Here is a 27,108-nt window from a genome sequence, read left to right as displayed (position 1 = left end):
AGAGGCTGTCTCTCCCTGCTTGGTCACTTGATAAATTCCTTGTGGCAGCCCAGCCCCTGCTGAACTAAGGTGAGTGCTACTACAGTAGCCTGGTGCTTCAGTGGCATCTCATCACGGAGACAAGCTGAATTCCTGCATGGTTACAACTGTGGTCAAAAAACTGCTCATTGCCTTTGGGCCAGCTGCATTTGGTGTTCTCTATAGGAGCACCAGGAAGACAGAAATAGCATTGGTAAACAGAACAATTTCTTTTCCTAGAAGCAGAGGGAAGTTCTGAAGTGAAAAAAAAAAAAAAAATAAAAGGGAATGGTTGATCTTATTCAGAGATATTCAAGATATCTCAAGATGCCACCAGATGCTTCTTTCCTCCATCTATGAAGACAACATGACCAAGCACACTCTAAGATTTTTCAAAACAGGAAAAAATTTAGGGAAGTGTGCAGATATCTGTAACATTTGGTGAACAGTCATTTTTGCAAATAAAAATTTCCAAACCAGACAAAATTCAGGGAGTTAAATCTTGAAGCATGTTGTCTAGCAGGTGAACAAACGGTACATTCAGAGAGCCTCAAAGATGATCCCACAATAACTAGATTCAGTCAAAAACAGGGTTTCTGTGTTGGCAGTGTTGCTGTGCTGTCCATCTAACTTTTTGGATTTGTGCCTGTTCAAAATCTTTGTGCTTCACATTAATTACCTTTCTCCCTCCAGTTATCTTCTCTCAGCATACTTCTGTAGCTTAATTTAACAAATACGCTGAGTAATTAACACTTCTAACTGACAACTCTGTGTCCCCCCAGATAACTGAGTCTTGAGTGCATCAAGAAAATGACAATTCAGAAATGAAAGTTCCCTGATTTCTCCATAACCTTCTAATATTAAGCAACTGATCATAATGATTCTCAATGAATAGCTGCTGACTTATGCACTTGGTTAATGTGGATTGCTTCCAGGCCTCTCAAGCCCTCAGTAGAAGGCAGGACCCGACAATAAACAAGTGACTCTGGCTGAATCAGAACAAATGGGGAACTCGGGTCAGCAATGTAAATGTATTTTATTGGTGAAATCTGTGACTCCAGAAGCAGAAATCACATCATGGTAATATGAGATCTCACACAAGCCACCTGACACATCAGCTCCATTTCCCCCCCCAACACTGTATATCATTGTTCCTGTGATTACAGACCTTCTGACAAGATTAGGAACAAGTTTTCTCCTGTGATGAAGATTCAGAGCTTTTCAAGCCAAGATCCTGCACCAAAAGGTACAGTGAACAACAAGAGCAGACTGCCTCAGCATACAGGCATGTCCTTTTTGCCTGACTGATGGGATTGAAGATCTCCAAATTTGCTGTGCTAGCCACTAAAATCAACAATGTCTTTACTGCATAGCAATAAAGCACAGAACAAGATAATCAGCTGTGTTTCAGAGTACAACCATCACCCCCAGAGATGATTTGATTTGGTCCAACATGATTCACAGAGCAGAAAATCTAAGTGAGAAAAAACAGGGTGCTTCCAAGGAAAACTTAAGAATTGGAAACACTGACAGATGCATGCACATGAGCACCTCAAATGAGGCTGAATTACAGTAACTGTGAGCTACTGATGCATTACAGATATTGACTAGGGAGCTTCCATTCCAGTTGATGCCTTACTTTTCTTGCAGGATTATCGATCTGTGTTACTTTCTCAGTGAAAGCAGCAAAATCTTCCCTTCAATCCAAGCACTGACAAACTAATGCAGCTTCTTGGCACTGAATCATAAAAGCACGCAAATTGACATAAAAGCAGATGAATCCCCAAGTCAAGCAGATGAATCCCTCACTCCTAGCTACCCCAGAAAATAATAACCCCTCCCTTTAATATAGTTGACTGGGCTGCTTTCAGTCTTTTATTGGACTTACTTTATCTGGCTCCAATTACAAAACTCATCTTGTTCTTCCTCCCCAAAGATAAAAGCTACAGTTTCCTGGTAACTTAATTATAAACAGTTTTGAGTCACAAGAATGAACTCTAACAAAGAATGTGTGAGTACATCTGAAGCTTTTAATAGACAAAATGTGAATACAGTGAATATGATTAATTAGAGAAACCTAGAGGGGATTTTAGCGTGCCTTTGGCATAAAAATATCCAGTTAAACTGCAAATTCTGTGTGAAGACGTTTTTACCTTTGATAAAAGCACGCAGGTGGGGCACAGCAATTAGTTCCAATACCAAGCTGTGTGGACCAAGGGTGCCTGACCAGGGATATACATACAATGACTTCATCTTTCCCCTCACTTCCTTTGCACTGCTATAATTGTTATGTTGCACAAAATTTAGGACTTTTTTTGCTGTTGATAATTAATATTCTAAAATCATTCAGCCTTTAGAAATGGTCACAAATTTCTGTGAGCTACCTCTGATGGGTACATTGTTCAAATAAAATAAACCAGTCATATAACCACAATTCAGCATGTACATTATATGAGAATGGATATTTTCAAAATAAAATCTGTTACTTGCAGCTGACCAAATGTTCTGAAGCTAGAAGGATTTATATTTATATTTAAATTCCAACATGAGACAAATCCCATCATTACATGAAATGTACTGTAGGAATAGTGACTGTTGTGCCACATAACATGCATTATGAGTTTTTATTTTTTTTTCTTCTGGAACAGGCATGGGCAAACTATAATATACATAATTTCAAACTTTATGTTTAATAATATTTTTCATTTTGGAAGAATCTGCTTCCTTTATTTTGTTATAAACAAAATGGCAACTCAGTCTGGCACATCTCAGGAATCCCTGCCTGTTTGCAGCTTCTCCCAGCTAGAAACTCTCATCATGTGATTAACATCCATGAAGCAAATTGACTGGTAAACACAATTTTGTGGCATGTTTTGTAAACTATTCCCTATCCTTTAGCTATAATAAGTGTCAAAAATGTCAGTCTGCCACCTAAGCAGCTTGAAAGACAAACTTTTTCCTCTTGTCAAGGCTGAACCTGCAGGGAAAGCCAGGAGAATTCAGTCCATTCTAAACTGTTTCTTTTCTGCCTTAGGTTTTTGAGAGACTCAGAAAGAATGCTCAGTGCAAGCTGCTGCTCAAAGCTGACTCAGCTTTGCCATGTAAGAGCACTGTATGTGCATCTCATCCCTGTGCCTGCAAAAATGACATGTATTTAAGAGCACATCTACAATCTTCAGCTATATTAACTAAATTCCATAGTACTCATACTTGTAAAATAATATATAAAAAAGCAAAATAACTTTAAAGTTAAATAAGCAATACTCCAAAAACATTCAGATTCTCAGAATGGAATTTCAATACCATGAGTATGATGAACATGAATTAAAAAGATGAATCTCACAGTCCATCAGCACTCACCATTCAGCCACTTGGAGTTGTACTGGGCAGTTCGGAGAGGAGGAAGGGCCCCCAGACTTCGATAAATAGCAGGATCCCTTCCTGGAAAATCCATGGCTGTAGCAGCATATAATTCTCCACTGGAAGTGAGAAGAGCAGTGGAATTGTGCTGGGGACTGTAGGGACAACGAGCCATGCCACTGATTTGGTCATGTATCTCTGTCAAGTTGCTTAACTGTAAAAGAATTAGAAAAAGGGATTAAAATTACCTGAAAATTATCATTTCAGCCAAGCTGCATCCATCCAAGCAAAATCCTATGATAAACACCTGTTATCTACTTTATTTTTGTGTGTAGCCAACCTCTACATCAATCTGAAATTATCTCTTATAGAAAGTCTTATTGTGCTGTTGTCAGATCTCACTTTTGCCATTTTGAGATGTAAGGCATACATGTCAGTCATTATCCACCATGCCTAAATGTTTTCTATTAGAAGGGGCTCAAAAATTAGTTACCTCTGTAAAGACTGCTATTATGAAAAATAAAACCAAACCTGATAGCAGAATCAATACAGCATCCACAACAGCAGACAACAACAACAACAACAACAAGAATCTATTATTTGTTTTGTTGTGTGTTTTAGGAAAAAAATCTCACATGAAAAATGAGAGTAAGAAAAGGAGCTTTCCAACTCAGCAGAACCATCTCTGATTTAGTTGCCCAAATACTTTCAGCCACAAACCACAGCATGATGCTAATATGCTATTTGAAAATAAAGGTGCAATGGGTTTTAATATAATAAATCTGCCAATGAGTTTTTTAGTAATACAGCTGTTCTTTGTATTTAAGTGATTCTCCCCTCCTGAAACAAATAGGCAGCCGAGTCCAAACAGTGACATTTTTATACTTATTATGACTATTACTGATGCTACAATTAGGCTTTTTTTGAACATAGAATGACAGATCTCAGCAAAGATTTCTCATTCTCACCAGTCAGAAATCACTAATACAGGTACTCTCCTTTCTCCAGAACTACACATACACAGAATGCAGCTACCCAACCACATTTGATAACTAAACCTATTGATGTCAATCAAACCTGACAGAGGCAGAAGTCTTATAAACACACAGGGTTCATAAAAATTGGCATGTAGGAGGAGCTACTATTCGTGCCACAGCTGAGGAAAAGAGTGCAAAAGAGAGATTGGTTAGCTCTCCTTTTTGGCTTGCCACCACCTAAATCAGCCTTTTACACATCAGCTCACCCATCAATACCCAAACAGCCATCTCCCAGCCCCAACATGCTCTGCCTTTTAATCTGCTGGCTCAGAGCAGGGACTCCAGCTTGTGGGGTAAAATATTTTAGCTCTTACTGTGCGATTGGTGCAGATTGGAGTGAATGCGTTGGTTCCACAGGTAAAGAGATGGTTGCCTCCAACAAGAAGCACTCGAATATAGTTCTGGCATTCCTCCTGCCACACAGAAAACAAAGAATATATTCAGGCATACTGCAGAGTACAGAGGAGACTTATAACACTTTGCTTTCCGTGGTCATTTATTAAAAAAAAAAAGTTTTAGGTAAACAAGGCTTAAGCACACCTGAGTTAGCAATTACAATATGCACAGATTTCTTATTCACATACAACTTTCTGAAAAGTTCTTAATAGGATAAAAATAAACCTCTCTAGTACTGAAGATTTCCTCTCAGGATATATTTCAAAGACTTAGCTAAATTTTGAACTGGTAGTTCAGATAGATGATCTGATAAATGCTGACTTAAATAATACAGTACTGTCTCAGGAGATCAGATGTTGATTTCAAAGACAGATTAGGCCAAGAAAGGAAGTTGTGAGAAAAAGGGGAAAGCAAAGGTTGTCAGTAACGAAACTATAGTAAGACTAGTAAAAATAAAATTCTTGAGATGTTCTGATGTGGATTTGTTACCATTATTTCATAATGTCCCCTGTTTTATTAGAAGCATCTCATTTCCTGTATAGTCAGAGTTTGTCAAAAAAATTCATTACCAGAATACAAAGATGCTCACCCTGAGGAATATTTTGACATTTTTTTACCCCATTAGGATGGGTGAAGGTTTTGTGATGTTCATCTCTCTCATTTGAGGAGTTAGAAATCAACAGCAATTTCTACTGTTAATTCAAACAAAAAGCTTTGTCCTGCCATACCAAAAATCTCCCAGAACTTTATAAGAAAAAATTCAAACACTCCTCTTGAGAAAAATGAATATCTGCATCCAATAAAATGATCAACAATATGTTTGGAGAAAACAAAGTCTCCTGAAAACTTACATTTGAATGCTCTCTAGCATTCACCACAAGATAGTCTCATAAAAAGTCTGAAAAAAACCTTGTGAAAATACAGCTATGCAATTCTAGCCGATATTAAGTGAAATCATGTAAGTAAATCCATACAAGAGTAATAGCATAGAAGTCCCATTATCTGGCCTACAGTTTTATTAAATGGATTGCTTGTTTATCTTTAACATAGACTCTCATCCTGGAAGACAACAAATATAATCCTAAATAAATTGAGCAGGCACAAAATAGACTGCAAAAGAAGATGGGGAAAATACTTTAAAGGTTTCTGAGAAATCTTTGCAATTTATCTTCTATACCTTTCCTCATAAAAGTCAAGTTAAAAATAAATTCAAAAAAATCCTGTAAAATCTCAGGAAAGAAATTGCCTCTTGGAAAAAATACCTCACAAATCCACATCTGCATTAGTTTCTTGTAAAAAAGTAGCTTCTAAATGCTTTTCTTTGAGTGTTTAAGGGCAAGGTACAAATAGCTTAGAAGTAAGATTTGATTCCTATTGGGTAAAAAATATGAAGCTTTTATTTTGAACTTTATAAAACTGTCATATTAATATTCTTTAAGCCACAATAAGCTAATACACAACCACATAACTGAGTTGGGCAATGCAACAGGCTATTAAAAAAGTAGTTATTTCACAACTAGGCAGTGTTGGTAGTTTTGGCAGTTTCCTTATCAGACTGCTTTAACTCAAAGGGAATAAAATCCAAAAGAACACAAAAGCACTAGAAGGTAATTTATTGGTGGGGGGTTGTTTTTTGTTTTTTTTATTGGAAGGTTGCTCAAGGAAGTTCTCAGAATGTAAAACAGTAATTTATTCACTGGTCTATTTCCATACTGCCCTTTGCAACAAGGCATGGAATGTACGTGTAGGAAAAATAAGTGGGTTCTGACATTACAACCCATCCAACATCTCCTCTTCATGTTCCAGATCTCCCTGAAATAGTGTCTTTTCCAAATTACTTGCACACTGATCACCCACTCATTTGGTTCAAAAATAATGCTAATTTCTTAAACTCTGACATTCTTGGGAATCACAAGATTCTTTCTTTAATGTTCCCAAGTCCTGTGCCAACTAGACAACAATCCATATTGCAACTGGGCAAATAAGACATCTCAAATGGAATTCCTGTTGGGATCACAGTGCAAAAAATGGAAAATTAAATAATAACTTTCTTAATTGGCTACTTTGTTAATTTGAAAAAAAAAAATCCACATTAATGCAAAGGAAAATTTTAAAAAATTGGTCGTGAATAAAATTATCACCACCCAAAACATACTGAAAAAGGACTCCACTATTTAGTAATTAGAATTGTTCAGAGGTACTTTTCTAGCTCTGAAGTCAAATTTGTCAGTACTGGTTCACTTCTGACACATGCAAAAATGAGATGCCTGTTGTAGAAGTCGCAAAGGACTTGAAACCCAAGGATATTTTATGTCAGGGGTGGTGTTAGGTTTGGTAGCCATCTTTTATGTAGTCTTATGCTCCAGTTCATCTCAACCTCTATGTCGTATACTTTCCTATTTGTCTATAAAAATATATCTGAAATAAAGAAATACATTTAGAAAGTACTTTCTACTTTTGTTTATCAGCATATCTGACACAAAATATGACTATTAGAAACAACTCAGCAGCCAAGCAGTCTGGGAAGTTACTTAAGACAACCTTGACACTCCAAGGTCAATCTGACTGCAAGATAATAATCCTCTTGCAGCAATATTTCTTGCATAGGATAACATTTTAAACATACCTGCATTTAATTTTTAAATAGTTTTATTGGAAGTTCAGATAGTAACACACACAGCCATTAGAATCTTAAATAAGCAAGAGATGAGACAATTTCAATTAGCATTATTATTTTTAACCTCTCATTGGTTTGGCATTCTCAACAAGTGCATTTATATATTTTCTTTCTAACATTCCCTACCAAAAGTGTCAGTATGAATAGAAAAAATTGTTCTCTTAATTTTTTCTGGTGTTTCAGATTTCTACATGCTAACGCATGCTGGCCAGAAGGACACAATTTTGCATGGCTCACTCTTGGAGCCACTAGCTATTCAGGCAAAAGTCTAAATTGGTAGATGAATGTCTGAAGTCTGAGTAACAAACATCAGCCTTCAAAAAGTCAAGTGCACATTACACTGTCAAATGTGACAGATGTCCCTGTATATTTTCGCCTTCAGCTCTTTTCCCTCCTTGGCTTCTGAAGCATAAACCTCAGAACAACTGATAACAGCCACTGGCAAAAATTCCATGCAGCTTCTTTCTCAAGAACAAAAAAAGAGTCCTGTTTCACTGACCATTATCTCAAAACTACTTGAGTTGCTTCAGGGTTCAAAGCCACCTTCTGGTTTCAGGGCATTCACTCCATCAGTTAAAGTGACTTTCAAGCAATGAGTTCAGGTTTTGCCACCTGAACTTATTGCCCTCGTGCTGCTCTGTGGTCAGCAGAGCTTCTGCAGAAGTCAGGATCTGAATGAATAACCTACCCACAGCTATCCCTGCAATCCTCATCTCTCCTTTGCCACAGTCTAGGCTGGCCTTAGCATTTTGACTCCAGTCTTTCCTGTCTTCCTACAGTTACAGGTGTCTGCCCTGAAATCTGAATTCACCTGAAAAATGTTACAGAAATGCAACCCCCAGCAATTCATCAATTTGGGCTGCATTTATTTATACAACAGGTAAGCAATCAAGTTTTTCTGATAACAGTAACTGGAACTGTGTTTACAGATATTTCCTATAAAGAGGCACAATGCAGGACTGGAATGAATTCTTCCTGATCTGATAAGTCCCAGTTTTTCCAAGGGAAGGCTCTGAATGCATCTCCTTCTACAGAGTGACCTTGCTTTAGTCTTGGAAAAGAGGCAATAAAAGACAAACATAATTTTTCTATTCTTTCTCTGGTCATAAATTTATCTTTGATTTTAACCTTGACCACATCAGTGAAATCAGAAGAGGCATGAAAAGTTCAAAAAGACAGTTGTAGTTCCAGCTGGGTAAGTTTTCTCAGGCAGTATCTCTGCATTCTCCAGCAACTCCCGTATGAAGCTTTCAGGCCACAAAGCTTGCACACAAAAAAAAAAAAAAAAACCAAAAAAACAAAAAAAAACCAAAACAACAAACAAACAAACAAAAAAAACCAACCCAAATGGTAACAATAAGAAGAGAATTATTTACTTCCAGCATTTTGAACGTAATGAAGACTAAACCCCTCTTCTAGATTGGGAATGAAGAACATGGCTATGGGTACAAATGAAATCTTTACACAAATAATAACAATACCAAGAAACAATTGCAGAGGTCATTATTTGAATTGCACATATACCATTTTACAGCAACAGCTTAACTTCCAATCATCATCTCTTCAAAAGGGTATGATGAGCATAAATGAAACTCTGCATGAATGAAAAACTACACTAAGGGCCATTTTTAAATGTGTATCACCAGTGTTGTGCATTTCTCCTAACAAAATTATTTAGTAGCAACAGATGCCTTACACTGTTGAATCAAATGTGTGGTAACAGTGTTGTCAACATATTATTCCAAAGTACACTCCTATAGCCTCGAATTTATAATTACTTCCATCCATCATGTTAGATCACAGTCACTGCACTATGACTTTCACACAAGCTGAATGCTGTGCTCACAGCCTTAAACTTGGAAAATCACTGTGAAATGAAGCCTTATATATATGTTTAGTTACACATAGCATTCCTACCAGAATAGTTTCTACTGTATATGCCCCTTGATCAATGCATTGTGTCATTCTCTACGGACACTTGACCATATTCCCTTACTTCCAAGTGTTGTCATATGAAAGCTAAGGATAAAGGCTTGAGGGTTATATTGAAGCATAAATTTTCTAGGGAAAAATAACAACCTAGAAAATTAAACATTTCCTTAAAATACAAGGTTCCAAAAGTCCTTTCTTTTCTATACCTCACAATGTAACATGGCCCTGCTTCAGAAGTGAGGCCATTCTTCCTCAGAAGTTTATCTCAGAAGCACAATCATATCCTGCAATTTTATTTTCCAGCAAAAAAGGAGCTGGAAATTCACTGTTTAATGGAAGAAATGTAAAGTCAGTGATTAGTTAACTATGCAGAAGAGATTCCTCCTCTACTAGATGATAGAGCTGTTCTAATATGTTTTTGAAGCTTGGGATTTCTTGAGTTTTGCTCAACAATAATGTATGCAACACATTCTACTGAGTAAAAGTGTGCTCTTTTGCACTCATCACTTTTGATGTGTTCTCCCTTTATGTTATAGTTGAATTAACTTTAATCACTAAACAGTATAAAATTAAAAACATAGAATGCATGCAATTCTAATTGCTTTTATAATTAATTTGATAACCAGCTTCAGGTTGGCAAAGCCAAAGATTCCATCTTAGCACTACATTTTCCTGTTCTGAATAATAGAAATTGCAGTTGGCCAGATAAAGGATTGGTTTTAAGTTCAAAAATACATCAAGTTCAATGTCTGAGAAGTTAGTGCACTTAATATTATTTTCTTCATAGTACCAGTAGATGGGAAATAAAAAAGTTAATAAAATTGCATCTTAAAAACAGGGATATAAACTGAGAATTTTACAAAGTAATTACACAGTTATTCAGGATTTACAGCACATAAAACGAAGTGAGAATAGAGTTCACTACATATGACATGCATATGTTTAACCTTGGTGTCAAAACAGTAAATTGTTGGAAGCTGAAGTTCATGGCCATTTCAGACAGGAATCACATGACTCTATCTCTCACCCCGGGCTCCCTATATTCCTCTTTATTTCTTTGCTTACACATCAGCGGCAGACTTATCTCCTACATCTCTCTTCAGAAAGGCAGACAGCAAAAATGCATAAGGTAGGGATTGATACACTGAATTACATCTGCTATTGACATAGTATTTTTATTAAAGCAGAACACCTGTCTCGTGCTTACCTTTGATTTGCCTTTACTGTAACAGGCTCTTTTAGTAGCTTCATCACATTGCCACTCCACTGCCTGCAACCAAAAGGAATTTGTTAGAAATGCAGGAAACCCAGAAATGTAAACCTCTGAGCCCTCTAAGCTCATGTTTGTGTTATGTGCTTCAGAGATACTGATGATTAGCTGTGGATGATCCTATCCATAAATGCCTCTTAAGAGTTTTCTCCCTAGAAATGTAGCTTTGCTGGTGAAGATTTTTCATTATTTTAATCCAAAAGGAAGCTGGCCAATGTCATGATTCACTGTACCAATCACAACAGCAGAAACAACCACAGTTACGTGCATCCTATTTAGCCTTTTTTCGTTGTTATTGTGAGTTTTATGAGGGTAGGTAGATAGAGAAACACACAGAAAGGCTGAACCTCTTTCTCCAACGGAGTTAGGCTGCATCACCACAGCATCTGAGGTCAGCTCTGCTGAGAAACCTTGCTTGATGGGAAAGTGTGCCCTATTGCACTTTTTGAAGTATTTATCTCAAGCATCAAATGGAGATTTTAGCCTCTAAAGGTATGACTGCAGCACTAATCAGAAGCACTAAAACATCCATTCAGAGAAAGAAGCCATGGGAAGAGACATACAAGACAACAGTGAAACAGAGCACTGCAGAGCAGAAGCAATTTATCCTCATTTTTTGAGCTGTCTCGCTGCTTCAACAGATTTATGCCAGGACTGTAAAGCCTAGTCTGCATTACTACAGTTTCACTGTATGAGTTAATTCCAGTTATTTCCATATCTAACATTCAGCAGCTACGGCTTACAAACTTTGCTGTTCAGTGGAGCAGGTTGCAGGCTTGGTGTTAATGTGCCAATACATGTACATATTTGAATGCCTGTATATGCCTGTGTAGTCAAAGTGCATTTTAAATCAGGCTGCATTCTTTCACCTTAAATGGTGCACATCCATATGTTCCTCAGATAAAAATGCCACAAAGCACATTTTATCAAGAAGAATTGAGATTTCTGAAGCAACCACTGCTGCCTAATTACTGAAACCACAGCCTTTTCATTTTTATTTACAAGGAAATAATGAAAGACCATTTATCCAGATTTAATATAGAAAATATTTTTGACCTGTCTTTTAATGGAGACTGCATTAATAGCAAGCAGACTGTCCATTTAATAATAGGGTGAAAGCCTGTTTAAATTAAGGGGGAAAATGCCTTCAGAGTACTTGTGTTTCAACAAGTCCAAGAATGAGTGTTTTTCACTTCATGGAAAAAAAAACCTTCTTGTGAAAACTAATGTAATTATTTCTCTTCCTCCATCGTAAACTTTCCTACTTACAGCATTTGCTTTTGCAATGCTAAATGAGTATGGTGTACAGAGGAATACATTGAAAACTTCTGGAAGAATCCACTGGTGAATGACCCTAGAATTTATAACAAACCATATCTAGCAGCATGAAAGAAATCTCATACTGAGTCAGATAAAGAAGCAGCAATGACCTCACTCTTTTGACTCGGTAATGCAAAAAGCAATTCACAGCTGTAATAGAGATCGTAGGATGACCAACTGAATTCCTAATCAATCCATTAGGACACACTGAACCTCCATGTCATAAGGCACTAGTGCTGAATATGTTATCTCTGAACAACACAAAAAGTTTCAAATGCCTGGAGAAACACAAGAGTTAGTTACCAGGAGGAGGTCAGAGTAGAAAGAGAGTGAAATATGGGGACTTTAAAGGGAGGTTTGAATGAAAAGTTCTTGCCAAAACTGAACTGAGAAAAACATGTTAGGCACAAACAGAAGGAAAAAAGATTGCATTAAATACAAAATTTTTATCATAAATCAATTTTCAGTGACAAAATACCCAGCTTTCAATTGGCTCTAAGTCAGCAGTAAATGTAATTTGAAGGAGAAGGATGTGAAATATTAAAACATAATGTAATATTTCTGGATATCATAGCTAACAGCACATTCAAGAACCTAAACAGAATAAACTGCAACAACTAGATATATTTGTTTGCAAGTTAACCAAATGGCCAACTCTCTGGGAAAGCCCTATTCATGAAAACATTTTCTTGAAAGGAGTAATACTATGTGCCCAAGAAATAAATGCAGACACACTGGTGACAAATTCCCCTCTTTGAAACCAAGTGTACTCATAGTCCTATAGCCCTTGGTTCCACTGCTAGAGGAGATAATAATAGAGGAGGCTGCAAATAAAACATTTGGCATCTGGAGAGAGCTGAGTAGTTCAGTCTGTTGTACTTTGGTCCCTAAGGCTCCCACATAGCTCAGTAATGCAGGCAAACATTTATTCCTAGACCTTCCTTTCTTTTTACCTTCTAATCTTAAGGAAATTCTGGGGAGTTTCCCACAAAATAAAAATTTGGATATTCAACACAGTGTAATGCTTCTGTACAGGAGGAAGACAGGTAGAAAACTCTTTAAGATAAATGTCATTTCGGTGTGGGAAAAGAACCTGGGAAAAATGTGTCCTGAATCTTCAGCACACACAGAGAAAACAAAATGTCCCAAATGAATAATAACAACGTGAGTTTTGCCATTGGAAGATTATGACTTGAAGATTATCATTCTGAAAGACCAAATGTACACATAAGGATTGCATTATTCTAGAAAGCAAGTGCAAAACTATGTTTACAGATATTACTGTTATCCACTGCTTCCCTTCAATTGACATATTCTCCTTCTTAATACTGATTGATGACATTTCCATGAAGTTCAGAGGAGGTGTACAGATATGACATGCAAACCATGTTGGATATTTGATTCACTACAAAGATTTATACAGCTAAGGTTTATCCTATTAGGATACTTTTTTTTCTACTTTTCTTAATGAGAACCTTCATTTTTTACATTCAAATTATAACCTGCAGCATTCAGTGTGCTGGTTTTAATTAATGTTATAATTCTACTTAAGCTGGCAACAAAGTTCATTCAACCAAATTACAGACACTTAGGTTTGTTCTCTCTGGGGAAAGAGTAAACAGGGATTTGAAAGCCAGTGTCAGAGAAAATAAGGACAGGTCATACACAGCTACTACTACACATCTCTACAGAGAACACAGCTGCATAGGTTAAGGTGGAGGGTTAAGGTGGCACACCAGTCTGGTTCTGATAGCAAGCTGACAATATTTTCAATGATATGGTTTTTCTGAATCCTGTGATCAATGTGGTCTTTCAAGCACCTCTATAAATGTAATGACATGACTTAGCATGCTCCTAATTTCCCAGTCTTCTTCGTAAATACATTCTCTTACACATAAATAAACCTTAATTATGTAATGTAGTGGGATTTTTAACGCCGTGAAAGTCAAAGTGGGAAATTCTAAATATTGCACTTGAAAGATAAAACTTGAACTTAACCCAGTGTGCTCTGACGAGGCTGTCACAGCTCACTTTTGAACACATATTATTTTCTTAGGTTAAAAAAATGCATGAACCACAAAGGTCCATACAAATTTGACATAAAATCAGACTGAACAAAACCAAGGCTTTGGTGCACACTCTAAGCTTGAACTCAAGTTTCAAACTGATGGCAAGTAGCTTTCTGAAAAACCTCAGCTGTAAATAACTGTATAAGTGTTTTAAACATTGATGTTTATAAACAATTTCAAAACTTCAGATGAAATCTCTCCTGGCATTTTCAAGGGGTAGTAGGAGGAGAGAAATTCCAGCCAGCAAAGAAAGAAAATTCCAACTCGAGAATATGTAATGAAACTATTATCTTCAGAACAAAAAAAAAAAAATGTGCATTCCACAGCCATATATATGCAAAGTTAAAAATTACATTCTTGAAATTAATAATGTTCTTTGGAAGAAGAGATATATTTTAGTAACCTCCCTGGATGAACAGTAAGAGTCCCTCTTAGAAGTTATACTATTTTATCTTCAGCAAATTAAAACAAATAATTGCAAAGACATTAATTCCAACTAAAACTGAAAGCCAATCTTTAATTTAAAGTGATTTCTCCAAATACCTTTGAAGAATACTAAAAGAGGAACATGGAAAGTGTAGAAAAAGTAAATAATGTTCATAGCAGTAACTGTCAAGGGATTATCTTACAAGGGATTCTCTGTTGCCCAACATGCAGCAACAAAGGAAGTCCCCAGGCAAGACATCTGGAGGTCCCTTCCAACCTAAATTATCACATAATTTTCCAGAAAAATACAAACTATAACAGGAAAAAAAAAATCAGAGCCCTACATACTTAACTTTACGTGGCCCCTTTCTATAATTCTAACTTTAATTGTAAACGTAGACAGGAATTTTGAGATTTGAACATAGTCAATAAAGGACTGGCCAATTATAATTATCTGATTGAGAGATGCATTTGTTTTACCAACAGGGAAACAAAAAAAGTGTGGCTTTCACCAACAGTAAAATCTGCACACATAACTGAGTACAATCAGACCCCCTGGGAGAATTGTGTTCCTGTAGCTACACAGATATTCAAAACATACACAGGTAGAAAGTATGCATTCATATATATATTTATATAGGAACTTGGAAATGAAGAAACAGAATGTACTATTACATTTCATAGAGAAAGAAGTTAATTAGTCAAGAACCAAGAAATGAACAGAATAGTATTCCAGACAGATGGTCCAGCACTTCTTAGGCAGATGGCTCTGCTAATTAGATACTGGCAAAAATAACATTAAAGGAGATGGTTTAATTACACAATGCCAAAAACTAACAAGTACATGATATTTCCTGGGATTTTTTTTCTTTTTTCACTATCTGCTTGCTTTCATCTCTTGTTTCATGTATTTAAACAATACTCTGGGGATGTGGGGTATAATGGCAATAACCATAATAATATATGTCAACAAACATGAGCAATATCTCCTTACTGTTCACATCAAGTCCAGCCATGGAATGGCTTCAAAATGTTTTGACTTGCTTGGCGAGGGTGTCTTACAGCCTGCCTAATTAGCTCTGGATGCTGGATTCCAAAAGCTGAATTTAAAGAGACCATAAAGAAAGTGTCAGGATCATAAACCCAAAGAAAGAATGCAGCCACGGAGCAGAACACCAGCAAGACATTAGCAGCAAATTAGCAGCTGCAGAGTTAGTGGTGGTTTTGATGGTTACCAGAAGTTTAAAGTCATGCTTAGGGATAATGACATCCTTGCTTCCAGCAAATAGGCAAAGCCACTTAGGGAAGATTTATACCTGTCTCTACTACACAGGAGCCATTTTCCTTGCTTTCCACAGAGTCATGACCCCTCATCCTTGCAGCCATTACTGCTGGAGCTGCCTGTCTTGCCAATAGGCTTCTGACAAATATCTTTGAAAATATCGTTCTCTAAATTAAAAACAAGAGCAAATTATTAAAAAAGGGCTTCCTATTAATATAGCTTCCCCTTTTGGCTCACAAGAAAAGAGGAAAAGCTGGTTTCTGAGGACTTAAGGCATCCTGGTTAGGCTTTCACATCAAATGATAGGCCAGCAGCTCAAACAAGAAGTCCAGCACCATATGGACAACTTTACTAATTGGCTACAGTCACTGCATTATTTTGTCTCCAAGTTTTGGTTTTTTTTTTGCCACATGTAACAGCCAATTTTCCTGGGAATAACATCATGTGTGTTTTCATTTGTTCAGAATCAGCTTTTACTGTTCATCCACAGTTAAAAAATTACAGTTTCTTATAAAGTAAGCACTGTGAAATGTATGGAAATAAACATAAAATCAGGCTTGAAATTTCCAGGCTTAGGAATTCAGTTAGAACTGGGATCCCCTGATAGATATATAATTCTGTACTTAAACCAAGTAATATCTAAAGCTTTATATGGCTACAAGGAGCTGATGTCAACTTAATTTTATTCCAAATATACTAGCCTGAAGTATATTAAAAAATGAGAAGTACATACCCTGCCAATTCATGAAGCAGCCAAAATTTTAATCATCTGATTTACTGATTATGCAAATAAACAGTTGTTGAAAAAATTTCAGAGCTAATATGATAAAAGAAAAAAAATAACCATATTAGAGAAGAATTCAGAGTTATTAAGACTTTCACAAACCTTCAGGGTTGGGCCACTCCATTGGCTAAAATGTCACAGGACTCTGCTCAAGACCGAGCTATCACAAATGCCAGCTACCTATCCACCCTCTTTGTCTTCTGAAAGGATTTCAAAATGTCCCAAAATATCCACTTGCTTTACACTTAACAGACACAGTTTGAGAGGAAAATGAAATTCCAAACCTAGAAGCTAGAAACTCAGAACTTGAGTATGTTTGGAACTAGGATTCTCAATCCTGCTCCCAGAGAGTTATTAAAAAACCCAAAACTGTTGCACTGTGACTTTCAAAGTTTTATTGTTCCAATCTGGCATTTGGAGGCTTTTACAGTTTTTATGGACATTTAAAAATTGAAGGCAGGATTGTGCTGCAGGGATAAAACAACAAAATGTTCTTGCTCTACCAAACTTGGCAGCCATTCAGCAGGTAGGAATGAGATTTCACAACACATCTTTAATGCACATTCTGAAATTATACTACATATAGTAAATTTAATGTTTTGAATAAATTACATATGAATCCTTTAAGATTTAACATCTGTGTTACCGCATTGAGTTTTGACATGCTTCCTGGTTTGTTTTTTTTTTTCAAATAAGATTGACTTTAGTAGGCTCCAAGACCTTTTGAAAGCAACATTTTGAGTTATGTTACTTTTTTTACTGATAGTGTTTTAAACTTTTAGGTCTTGATATGTCAGGATTCTCTTTATTCCAATGAAATGAAAGGAATTTCAATATAATTTCATATTTCTCAAGCCCCTAAGTTTTCAAAGTAAGTGGTAAGAAGAGTCCTCTGGTACTGGACTGCCATAAAATGTTGAGCACAGGCAAGCAGAAGTTGCTTGTTTGTTTTTTTGTTTTTTTTCCTGTACACCTGCTCATTGCTAATAAGTTGCATGGAAATTTAAAGGAAGAGACAGCACTGGAATGTGGGCAATCCTGCCCGATGCTCACAGGCTGATGAAGACAGCCAAGCTGATGCAGGGTGCCCAGCAATCACCAGCCCTCAGTTTTCAGTCACAGGCAGCCAAGGAAGCTGTAGCATTTCAGATTGCTTCCTACAAATCAAAAACCTTCCTGAAATATGTGGCCAACATGCTGTATCTTTCCCCTGGGATGTCAAAGACAGCTGCATTACAGCTTCCAGGCATGAGCTGAAAAAACCTCAGTTGAACCTGAGACATACACTGGAGGATGAAATTTATTAACATCTTCTAAGTAATACTGAATAACTGAAATTACAAAAAAAAAAGTATTTCTTCATGTCTGCATAAACGTACATTAGAAAAAGAAGAACTTCATCACAATTTCCACTTGTTGTTTTCACTTGTTTAAACAGCCTTGTCATTAGGCTTTAGGGATGACAGGCTTGATTCTGTCAACAGTAATATCAATCTACAGTTCTAGAGAAAATACTATGCTTTACAACAACTGTTATCTGCAATAATAAAAATATTTTTTAAAGTTAACTTAAAAGTGGTATCTCACAAGACAGCAAAGAGACAAAATCTGTTGAAGAAACTTCAAAATGCATATTTTTTCTGTTAAATATGCAAAAAATTAGATAAGAAGATTTTAGATAGATGAAAGCACAGAGAAAGTAGAATGCTATTCTTTGAAGAAATGTAAAAGCCACCAACTCATGTAGATTGCCCAGTGAAAAGTTAGTGAAAAAAAATACATGTTTCAACAGCGAAGAGACCCAAATTCTACATCCTTCTGGTTAAGTTAATTGCCCAGAAATGTGATTGTGAAAATCAAGATTAAGTTTTCTTTTTCCCATTTAAGGATAACACATAAATATATAAGATATCTAGAAAGTGGACTGAGCATAATTGAACAGAGTAAGGAAAAAAAAAAAAAAATTTTCCAAAGATTTGGCAATACAGTTGATGACAGCACAATTGAAAATTCACCAAGGGAAAGATGGAATAAGGAAATTTCAATTTTTGTTATGTTTACTTTAAAATAATTTGCTTTAATTTGAAAAATGCTAAATAACATGAGAAACAAAATAGCAAGAATATGGAGAAGAATAAAAAGTAGAGGCACATAAGTGAGTGTTATCAAGATGTAGATAATATCATGAGCTGTGGAGTTGGACAAAAGAACCCCAGCAGGCTGAGAAAAATTCTCATTAGACATAAAATGCAAAAGATGCTTATTAAAATCAGAAATCTTGAACCTATAGCTAATAGGAAAATCATTGGAGTGTAACTGCACTGCTAAATTATACAGAAATCAAGGGTGAGAGAGACAAACAGGAGCCTCAGGACTAAGGGGGATATCTGCTCAGAATATGAAAATGTCTTCATGGGAACACTGTGTACTCCAACTGGAATGGAAGGAGCAGCGGGAACCAGGGAGCCTGGAATCCAGCTTTAAATCACAACTTCATGGTGGAGATGTGAGATAAGAGTGAGGCTGTGAAGAAGCCTGAATCTAAGAGCCCTTCTCTCTTGTTTTGGGACAAGTGAATGGTCTGGAGCAATGTCAGTGGCACACAGAACTTTGCACCCCTAGGTTCTGTGTTGAACATCATCCAAGTTATTAATTAGCGGAGGTCAGGGACATCTAGCAACCTCGTAGCAGCAACATTAAATGGGTGGGTGATTTCTATCCAGTTTTTAAAAGACAAACATTCAGATCCAAATTGGCCACTTTTGCAGGGACAATGGAACAGCTGCTTCAAGGGAAAACATACCCCTGTTACATATGAAGGTGTTTATCTCATTCAGCATTGACAAGGAATCTTAGGAAAGCAGTCACTAAAACAATCATATATTAATAATTCATCTGCAACTTTTCCCCTCCTATTTCCCTCCCTGCTGACTTTGTAGGTTTGTAGGAAACTACACAACTTTTAGATTCAGATCCTTTCAAGTGCTGAGAAAAGGATCTCCTAAATTTCAGTGACACACAGAAATTTTAGTCATATCTCACACAGGGAGGCCGACAGAAAAATTTATTCCTGAAACAGCTGTGTAATATTCTTCTACTCCTGTAGCCTCTTTTCCATATTTCTTGATTTAGAAACTCTTTGATTGCTGCATTAGAAGAACAATATTGTACTTGGGTATTTTTCTTCCTATGTCTCTGAAAGCTCAGCACAAGTAACTATAAAAACAAGATAAATAAAACTCACTCAACAGAATGCCCAGTGCAACTGGTAATGAGGCACTTCTGTGCAGCCTTGGGGCTCTTATTTCCTTTTGCAGATATCATCAGCTTTCCCCTTTCAAATTACACCTTATTAACAACTGGTCCCCTGATAGGTATGTTATAGCTCTTATCTCTTTAACAGTGGTTTATACTGGAAGCTAGTTCATAATTATAAACAGAAAGTTACAAAATCTATTACTAGGAATTATTTCTTACAAATTCTCCTGTGCTTTTTCTGCTGAAAATCTTTTGAAGTCAGTGCAACAAATCCCAGAGCTTTTACTAGAGCAAAGCTCTCCAAAATCAAAGCAAGTTTTGTCTAAGAAAAACAGAAGAAAGGCAAGAAATTGTAAACATTCTTAATATCCACTACAGAAAAGGGGCAGCCACACAGTAGTTTAGAAATAGGAAATCCCCTAAGCATATGTCTGAAACACTGAAGAACTTAAGAATTAAACTAAAGTTCATTCACTTTAGCTTTTACTGAAACTTAGATCAGGCTGTTCTGAGATCATCTCTACAAAACTGCAAAGTCAAAAAATTCAAATAATCAAAATTAATTTTCTATTATAAGTTCAAGGTATATAAAAATGAACACATCTCAGTATTCTTAGGGGAGAAAAATAAAAGACAATCTTTATTTCTGCTGAAAAAACCCAAGCAAAACCAAACAACAATGAAAGTAAAAAAAATAAAACAAAAATAATTTAAAAAAAACAAACAAATGCCCCTCCCAAACAACGACAACAACAAAAAAAAAATAAAAAAAAAAAACACAAACACAACAACAACCTACAAATTAAATTAAAAAAAAAAAACAAACAGGTCAAAACCAAAACAAAAACCTTGCTTACTCTGTATGGCGAGTAAAGCCTGAGCAGAGACATCTTTTTGGCCTGGATGTTAACTGTGACTTGGGAACCTACACAGCCCTTTCCTCAAGTGCAATAGAAATTTCCCATCAGCAACACCTTAATTTTAAGACTAAGATTAAGACTGGATGAAAACAATGCATTCCTTTCTACCCATGTTCCTAGAAATAGCACAATTTTTGTCTATATTAATCCAGACTACCAGTATTCTGTGTTAAATGTGGTGCTTTGAATTTGGATATGTTCAGTATTAATCTGTCAGTTTCTGAAAAAAGCAGAGGGAAGACAGGACAGAAACTGGAAAGTGTGTACATTTAGCAAGCAGGCCAGAATGTAGGCAGCTTGGCTGGCTGCCAGGTGCCCACCCAGCTTCTTTCTCATGAATTCATTTTATTGACAATTAAGAACAGAGTCTGATGGTCAGAAACAGACATAGCTAAAACACTTTCCCACCACAACTATGACCAGCTTTTCACAGGAACAAAGTCATCCCTTCAATCTGGACTCTGCCTCCTCCTCACCAGCAGTGCAGGGATTTAGGGAATGGGGAGCCATAACTTGTCACTCTGCCCTCCCCACAATTTTTCCTACTCCATATGATATTCATAGCTAAAGACTCTTTTTCTTTTAAGCCAAAGAGGTTTCAAAAGTTGCAGTTCTGTTAGGAAACACTTCCCAATAATCCCACAGAATCTGTGCTACATTGAGATGTGGCAAATAAATTCCAATATGAGTTGAGTGCAAGCAAGGACCAGTCAACTCCACTGAGAAACGGAAGAAACAAAACACTCTAAACATTTGAATGTCATATCATTCCAAACTGAAATTCTTATATGGTTGTGTAGATTACAGAAATACCTTACATACATGTATATATATATAAAATGATATAATTTAAAACCAAAATTATTATATATGTATTTTTCCATTTTTCTTCCATTTTGCACTTTTTTGGTAATAGTTTGTGTGCTGTCTTCAAATCACCTAAAATTCACTGTGAATATCTTCATTCACAATGCTCTCCATTTGTCAGAAATCAGTTTGAGGGGAAAAAAAATGCTCTCACAGATACAGTAGCTCTTAAAAGTATTGATTCTGATGGACACTTTATCCCTTCTTTCAATTTCAATCACTCTTCCAAAAATATATGCCTGTTCCTATTCTTACACAACAGACTGGAGCAGAGTGAAAATGGAGAATATCCATTAAAACATTTCATATTTTTATAACTAATCAATGCATCTTCAGTAAAATAATCTGTTTCTTACTCTTCTTGATACTTTCCAACTTTTTGAAACCTTCTCCATTCAGATTGAAATCTTCCTCTGCTAGAGAGGGAAATACGAGCAAAAATTTTTTTTTTTTTTTTGTAAAAATGACAGTAGTGAAAAATGAAATTTTTCAATTGTTTTATTTGCAAAAAATTGCTCTTCCTAAATTCCACACATACAATCACAAAGTGATTGGGGTGAAAATAAGATAACATGGTAGGCAGCTTTTTGAGAAGTTGTATTCTGTGCACAACTGTTAAAAACGTCTGATTTTACAAAGTTATTAGATAGAGTAGCACGACAGAATAAAAATTTTGAACGTACCTGAGCTGGATCTTGTATTTTTTTGCTCATTTTTCTGGGATAATTAAATGACATCTCAATAATTTTGTTGGGATGGCTGATGTCCTCAGGCAAGAAAACTCAATTGTTCAAAATAAATTCTTCTGCACATTAAAAAAAATGCCTTTGGCAAGAATATTAGGTATTCCCTAAAAATGAACTGCTAGAACTAGTAACAGCAGTAACAGTAAAACCAGTAACAGCAATATTGAAGCACATGAGTCAATGATACAAGAAAAAAGGTGTACCACAAAATGAGATGGCTGTATGCCTCATTGTAGAGCAGGAACTGCCCCCCTTACAGCTGAAACTAAACAGCTCCATTACAGAATATGAAAGCACCTAAATTAAAAGTAATGCAAAATAAAAGCTATCACACCAGTATGGAAAAAAAGGAAGAGCAAGAGGAAGACATACGCATTTCTTTGCTAGTTTTCATCTTCTCTTACTCCACTGTCACAAACCCACTGGCAACAAAGTGCTGCATTGGATTAATGGCAGTTGGGAATTAATGTTTTACTCATACACTAAATTCCTTCCTTCTATACATACCCGTGAATTCCTCTATAGTGCAACTAACTCACCAAATTTTTTAATAAAATTACCACATTTGACCTAGCCAGTCCATAACTCCACAAAGGCTTCCTAATATTCATAGGAACAACTTCTAGTATACAGTAATCCTAGCATAAAAAGCCACAAACTTGTCTCAAAAAATGGGGTAATGCATTTGCAATACGTGTTTTAATCTCAATCTAAATATGAAATCATGTTTGATGTTATGCTAACTGAAAGTTATTTTCTAACACACATTATTTTTCTGGTATAGATGTAGCTTGTTATGTCTTACTGCCAGAAGGATGCCAGTTTTCCAAATCTGATAAGCCAAGCAGGAATCTCAATCATTTGGCTCTTGTTCTTGGTTTAATGAAGAGAGATTGGTATCTTAAGAATCCTGGGTGGGGGGGAGGGTGGTTAATGCAGATGTGATGCAAGGCAGAGAACAGATAGCAATTCTGATTTGGTAACAGCCTAAACATACTTAAAATGCATGCTTGGAAATCCCTCCCACTGTTGCCACCACAATAACATCTTTTATCAAAGTTTTGTCTATTTGAGGAGGTCAGTTCTCCACAAACGCTAATCTGATTCAATTCCAGACTGCAACATGCACTTGTATAAATCAAAACAACACAGAACAAACCCAAAATATCAACAGGTTGACTTCTTTCTGCAAACAAAGGGCAAATGTTGTTTGCTGCACAGGGAGTACAGAGGGAATTTCTTTTGCATCTTAGCAAAAGAAGTTACCACAGTTTTTAATTTATTTTCTCACATTTCAGGTTTCACACGTGGTCCTCAATCCAAACACCACAAGTGGAAGAAGAGTGGATGAAGAGAGGGCACTAGCTAATATTAGTGGCAGCCAGAGTAAATATGCTATATTTAGGCAAAGAATCTCATTACCACACATGAATATGTGCCCTAGTGAACAGGCAGAAATGCATCCTTTGGTCTTTCCTGAGAAAATCACACGGTGCAGTTGGGTTCACTCTAAACACCTACAGAGGGACAGGGAGAGCACTAAACTGTTGAAGAACTAAATAAAGATATATAGGAATATGTTGAGATGACCTTCAGGAATACTCCAGTACAGTGCCATGCCCAAGAAAGATCATCCAGTGATATCATAGCAGGTGAGTGAGCAGGAGAGGAAAATTATCTAATGTTGGGCTCTCTCTACTTACACTTACGTGTATGGGAGCAAATATGCCAACAAAGTGAAGTTAGGTAGAGATTTGATCATCATGTGTTTCACAAAAGAAGCTGAGACACTTTTAGAGGGATCCATGCTATACATCATCTTCAAAGTTAATTCTTGAAATACAATAAGGATAGAAGTAGAAAGATAAAATGGAAAACCTCTCTCCAGTGGTCTGCTGGGAAGAGACTTGGAACATAGAGAAGCATCTTCTCCAGAGCAAAAGGTAGTTTCCCCAAAGACATATTGTAAGGAATCCTTTGAGGCCAGAGAGTACAGTAGGAATGGCAGGCTTCAGCTATCCTCGTAAAATCTGGACAGCCCTAACAATATAGCCTGGCAGCAAGAGTAAATATTTAAACAAAAATCACGGTTTTTATGAAGCAACTTAACAGAAGGCTGAAGAGTGAAAAAGCAGCTCTTAACTTTGTTCTGAGCAGCATGCAGGAATAGCACTGTAGCAGCAACCAATATGTACGTGGGTACTGCAGCATGTTTGCTTCATGAAAGGGAACTTCAGGAGGAAGCAGTATGATAAGAAAGAGTTAGGTCAGGCAGCTGAGAGTTAAATTTTTTGCTGGCAGCATTTAAGGGACCTTGCTGGAGACACATAAACACTACCTTGCAAAAATTAAAAAAAAAAAAAAAACACAACAAAACAAACCTGAGGCAAAGGGCAACTTGGGACAGATTAACAACAGGAGAGGAGTAGTTAACAAAAGGAAGTAAGCGTCTTTCTAAAAACTAAAGCAGTGTCAACATAAAGAAAACAAAGCACTGAAGAATAATTTTAAAAAGTCATAAATATTACGAGTAAGTCCTTCAAACACATTAAAAGCAGGAGTCTTGACAGTTCAAAGAAGCAATAAAAGATCAAAGAAGTGATTAAGATAAAGGCACACAAAAAAAAAAAAAAAAAAACCCAACATATTTCTCCCCCTGCCCAAGTTCAGCATGAGGGAAGCTCAAGGAAGTTCTCATCCCAGAATATGCAGGGCTGCTGATGAAAAACTCTCATCTTAAACTATAGTGTTGTTACAAGAAGTTATAGAATACAGACAAAATGAAAAGCAACACATTTTCAGCATGATTTGTTGTTCAAGAATATTAAAAGTAATTCAGAGAGGAAAGTGCTGAAGTACTAAACAGTGTATGACATTCAGCTTGCAAATGCTTTGGTACTTGAGGTCTGGAAAACAGCAAAATAATACTAAAATTATTAAAACAGTTTCTAAAATGGGCTCCAGGAAGATCCAAGAAACCATCAGTGCTGATGTCTCTATCAAGTAAATAATCAAAAATTGTATCATAAATAATAAAGAGGGAACAAAGATGTAAGGTCTGGTGTGTGAATTCAACCACCCTGACTGCTGGCTGTAAACTGTCCAGAGCAGTATTTCTGAGCCTACTGGCAAAGCCTGGAGAAGCAAAGCATTACTCTATGTAGAGGAAGATCAGAGTTAGGAGACACCTAAACTGAATATAACTAAACTAACTGTACAAGTCCATGGGACCAGAGCAGCACCTTAGTGCACTGAAGAAGTGAACTCAGAACACTGCAAAATCCTTCTCTAGCAAATTTGCAAGGAAGCAACCAGCATGGATCAGACAAGGAAAAATCACCTCTTACCAACATGATTGCCTTCTCTGATGAGAGCAGTGCTCACTGTTTCACCTTACCTTTAGCAACGCCTTTGCCAGTGTTTCCTGTAGTATCCTCAGAGCCCAGCCATTGAGATACTGACTGGATTACCAGTTGATAACAAAAGTGAAAAGCTGTCTGAGCCACAAGGCTTAAAGGGTTGTATTCAGTAGCACAGAGTCCAACTGGTCACCAGTGACCAGTCAGTTGAAGACTGATATTTGGGCCAATACCATTTAATGGCTTTATTAATAACCCAGGCAATGGGACACACCACACTCAGCAGCTACATAAATTACAGAATAGTCAGAGAATATGGGAGATCAAAATTCTGGTGAGCCCAAAATGCTCTGTTTTTTCAGACCAGAAAAATATGCTGACAAGAGCCACATTAAGAACAAAAAAGACCAAGTCTTCCATCTGGAATGAAATAAAATCCTAAGAAAATTACTAGAAAAAGAGATATGGAAAAAGTATGACCAAAGGATATCCAGAAGATACATTCTGTTTGGATTTGCAATATGTATTGGACGAGTTCTCTCACCAAAGGACCTTTAAGAACTTCTTCAAGAAAGTCAGGGCACAAGGGAAGGTTCTTCAATGGATAAAGAGGTTAAAAAGTAAGTGGGTAGGTATATGGTCCATTTTCAGGGGGGAGGTTGTGAGTAGTTGAGATACACAGTAATCTACAGCAGAACTCATGAATGCTGAACATATCCTTAGGGGAATGAACAGTTATGTGACAATACTGGCTAAAGTCACTAAGCTATTGAGATTAGCAAAGAACTGACTGCACAAAGTTTTAGGAAACCCTTATAAATCTGAATGGCTAGTTTTCCATATTGAATTTAATTTGCAGTTTTAATAAAACACTAGGAAAAAAATCTAAAATAAATACGTTATTTATTTTCATGTATATTCACTGATGAGCTCTGAACTTAACATTACTATTCAAAAATTAGATCTTGAGTTACAATAATTTAAAAAAATAAAGAATAAATTATAAGAATTACTGAACAGTAGAGAACATCCTTGTACCATGGAACAAAATCCATTTACTCCCTTGTTTTGAACATTTTTTTGCATTTCAGTCCCAACCCATAATTTCAAATTTGAAAGTGAAACTAGGAAAGTTGCATTGAAAGGGGACAAAAGCCTTCCAGCTTTTTGTGTTTTCTTTACAGAGTAGGATTAAATAGACTGATTCCTTAGGCTAGGAAAAAAGGTATCTGAGGAGAGAGATAATAGACAGTTATAGAATTATAAAAGGTGCACAGAGAATATTGTTCACTGATTTTGAACAGTGAATTTAAAGTATATTCACTGTTCTTTGAATTATAAAGAATATTTAAGGATTTAAACCCCAGAAGTTCTTCATTCCCATGAT

At 36.4% G+C, this 27,108-nt stretch overlaps 1 protein-coding gene across 6 annotated transcripts in view; it reads right to left on the bottom strand.

Annotated features, from left to right (window-relative positions):
- Positions 1-27,108, bottom strand: part of SEMA5A (semaphorin 5A) — a 314,081-nt gene that overhangs the window by 134,166 nt on the left and 152,807 nt on the right. For all 6 annotated transcript variants that reach the window (XM_030230394.2, XM_030230426.2, XM_018907145.3 and 3 more), the window contains 3 exons: positions 10,628-10,690; positions 4,730-4,828; positions 3,379-3,592 (listed from right to left, as the gene is read on the bottom strand). In XM_030230394.2, coding sequence (XP_030086254.1) covers positions 3,379-3,592; positions 4,730-4,828; positions 10,628-10,690 — 376 coding nt within the window. The remainder of the gene's footprint in view (positions 1-3,378; positions 3,593-4,729; positions 4,829-10,627; positions 10,691-27,108) is intronic.

Source organism: Serinus canaria, chromosome 2 (genome assembly GCF_022539315.1).
Source record: "Serinus canaria isolate serCan28SL12 chromosome 2, serCan2020, whole genome shotgun sequence".
NCBI lineage: Eukaryota > Metazoa > Chordata > Aves > Passeriformes > Fringillidae > Serinus > Serinus canaria.
Note: the sequence above shows the minus strand (reverse complement) of the source record. Positions and strands in the feature narration are given on the sequence as shown.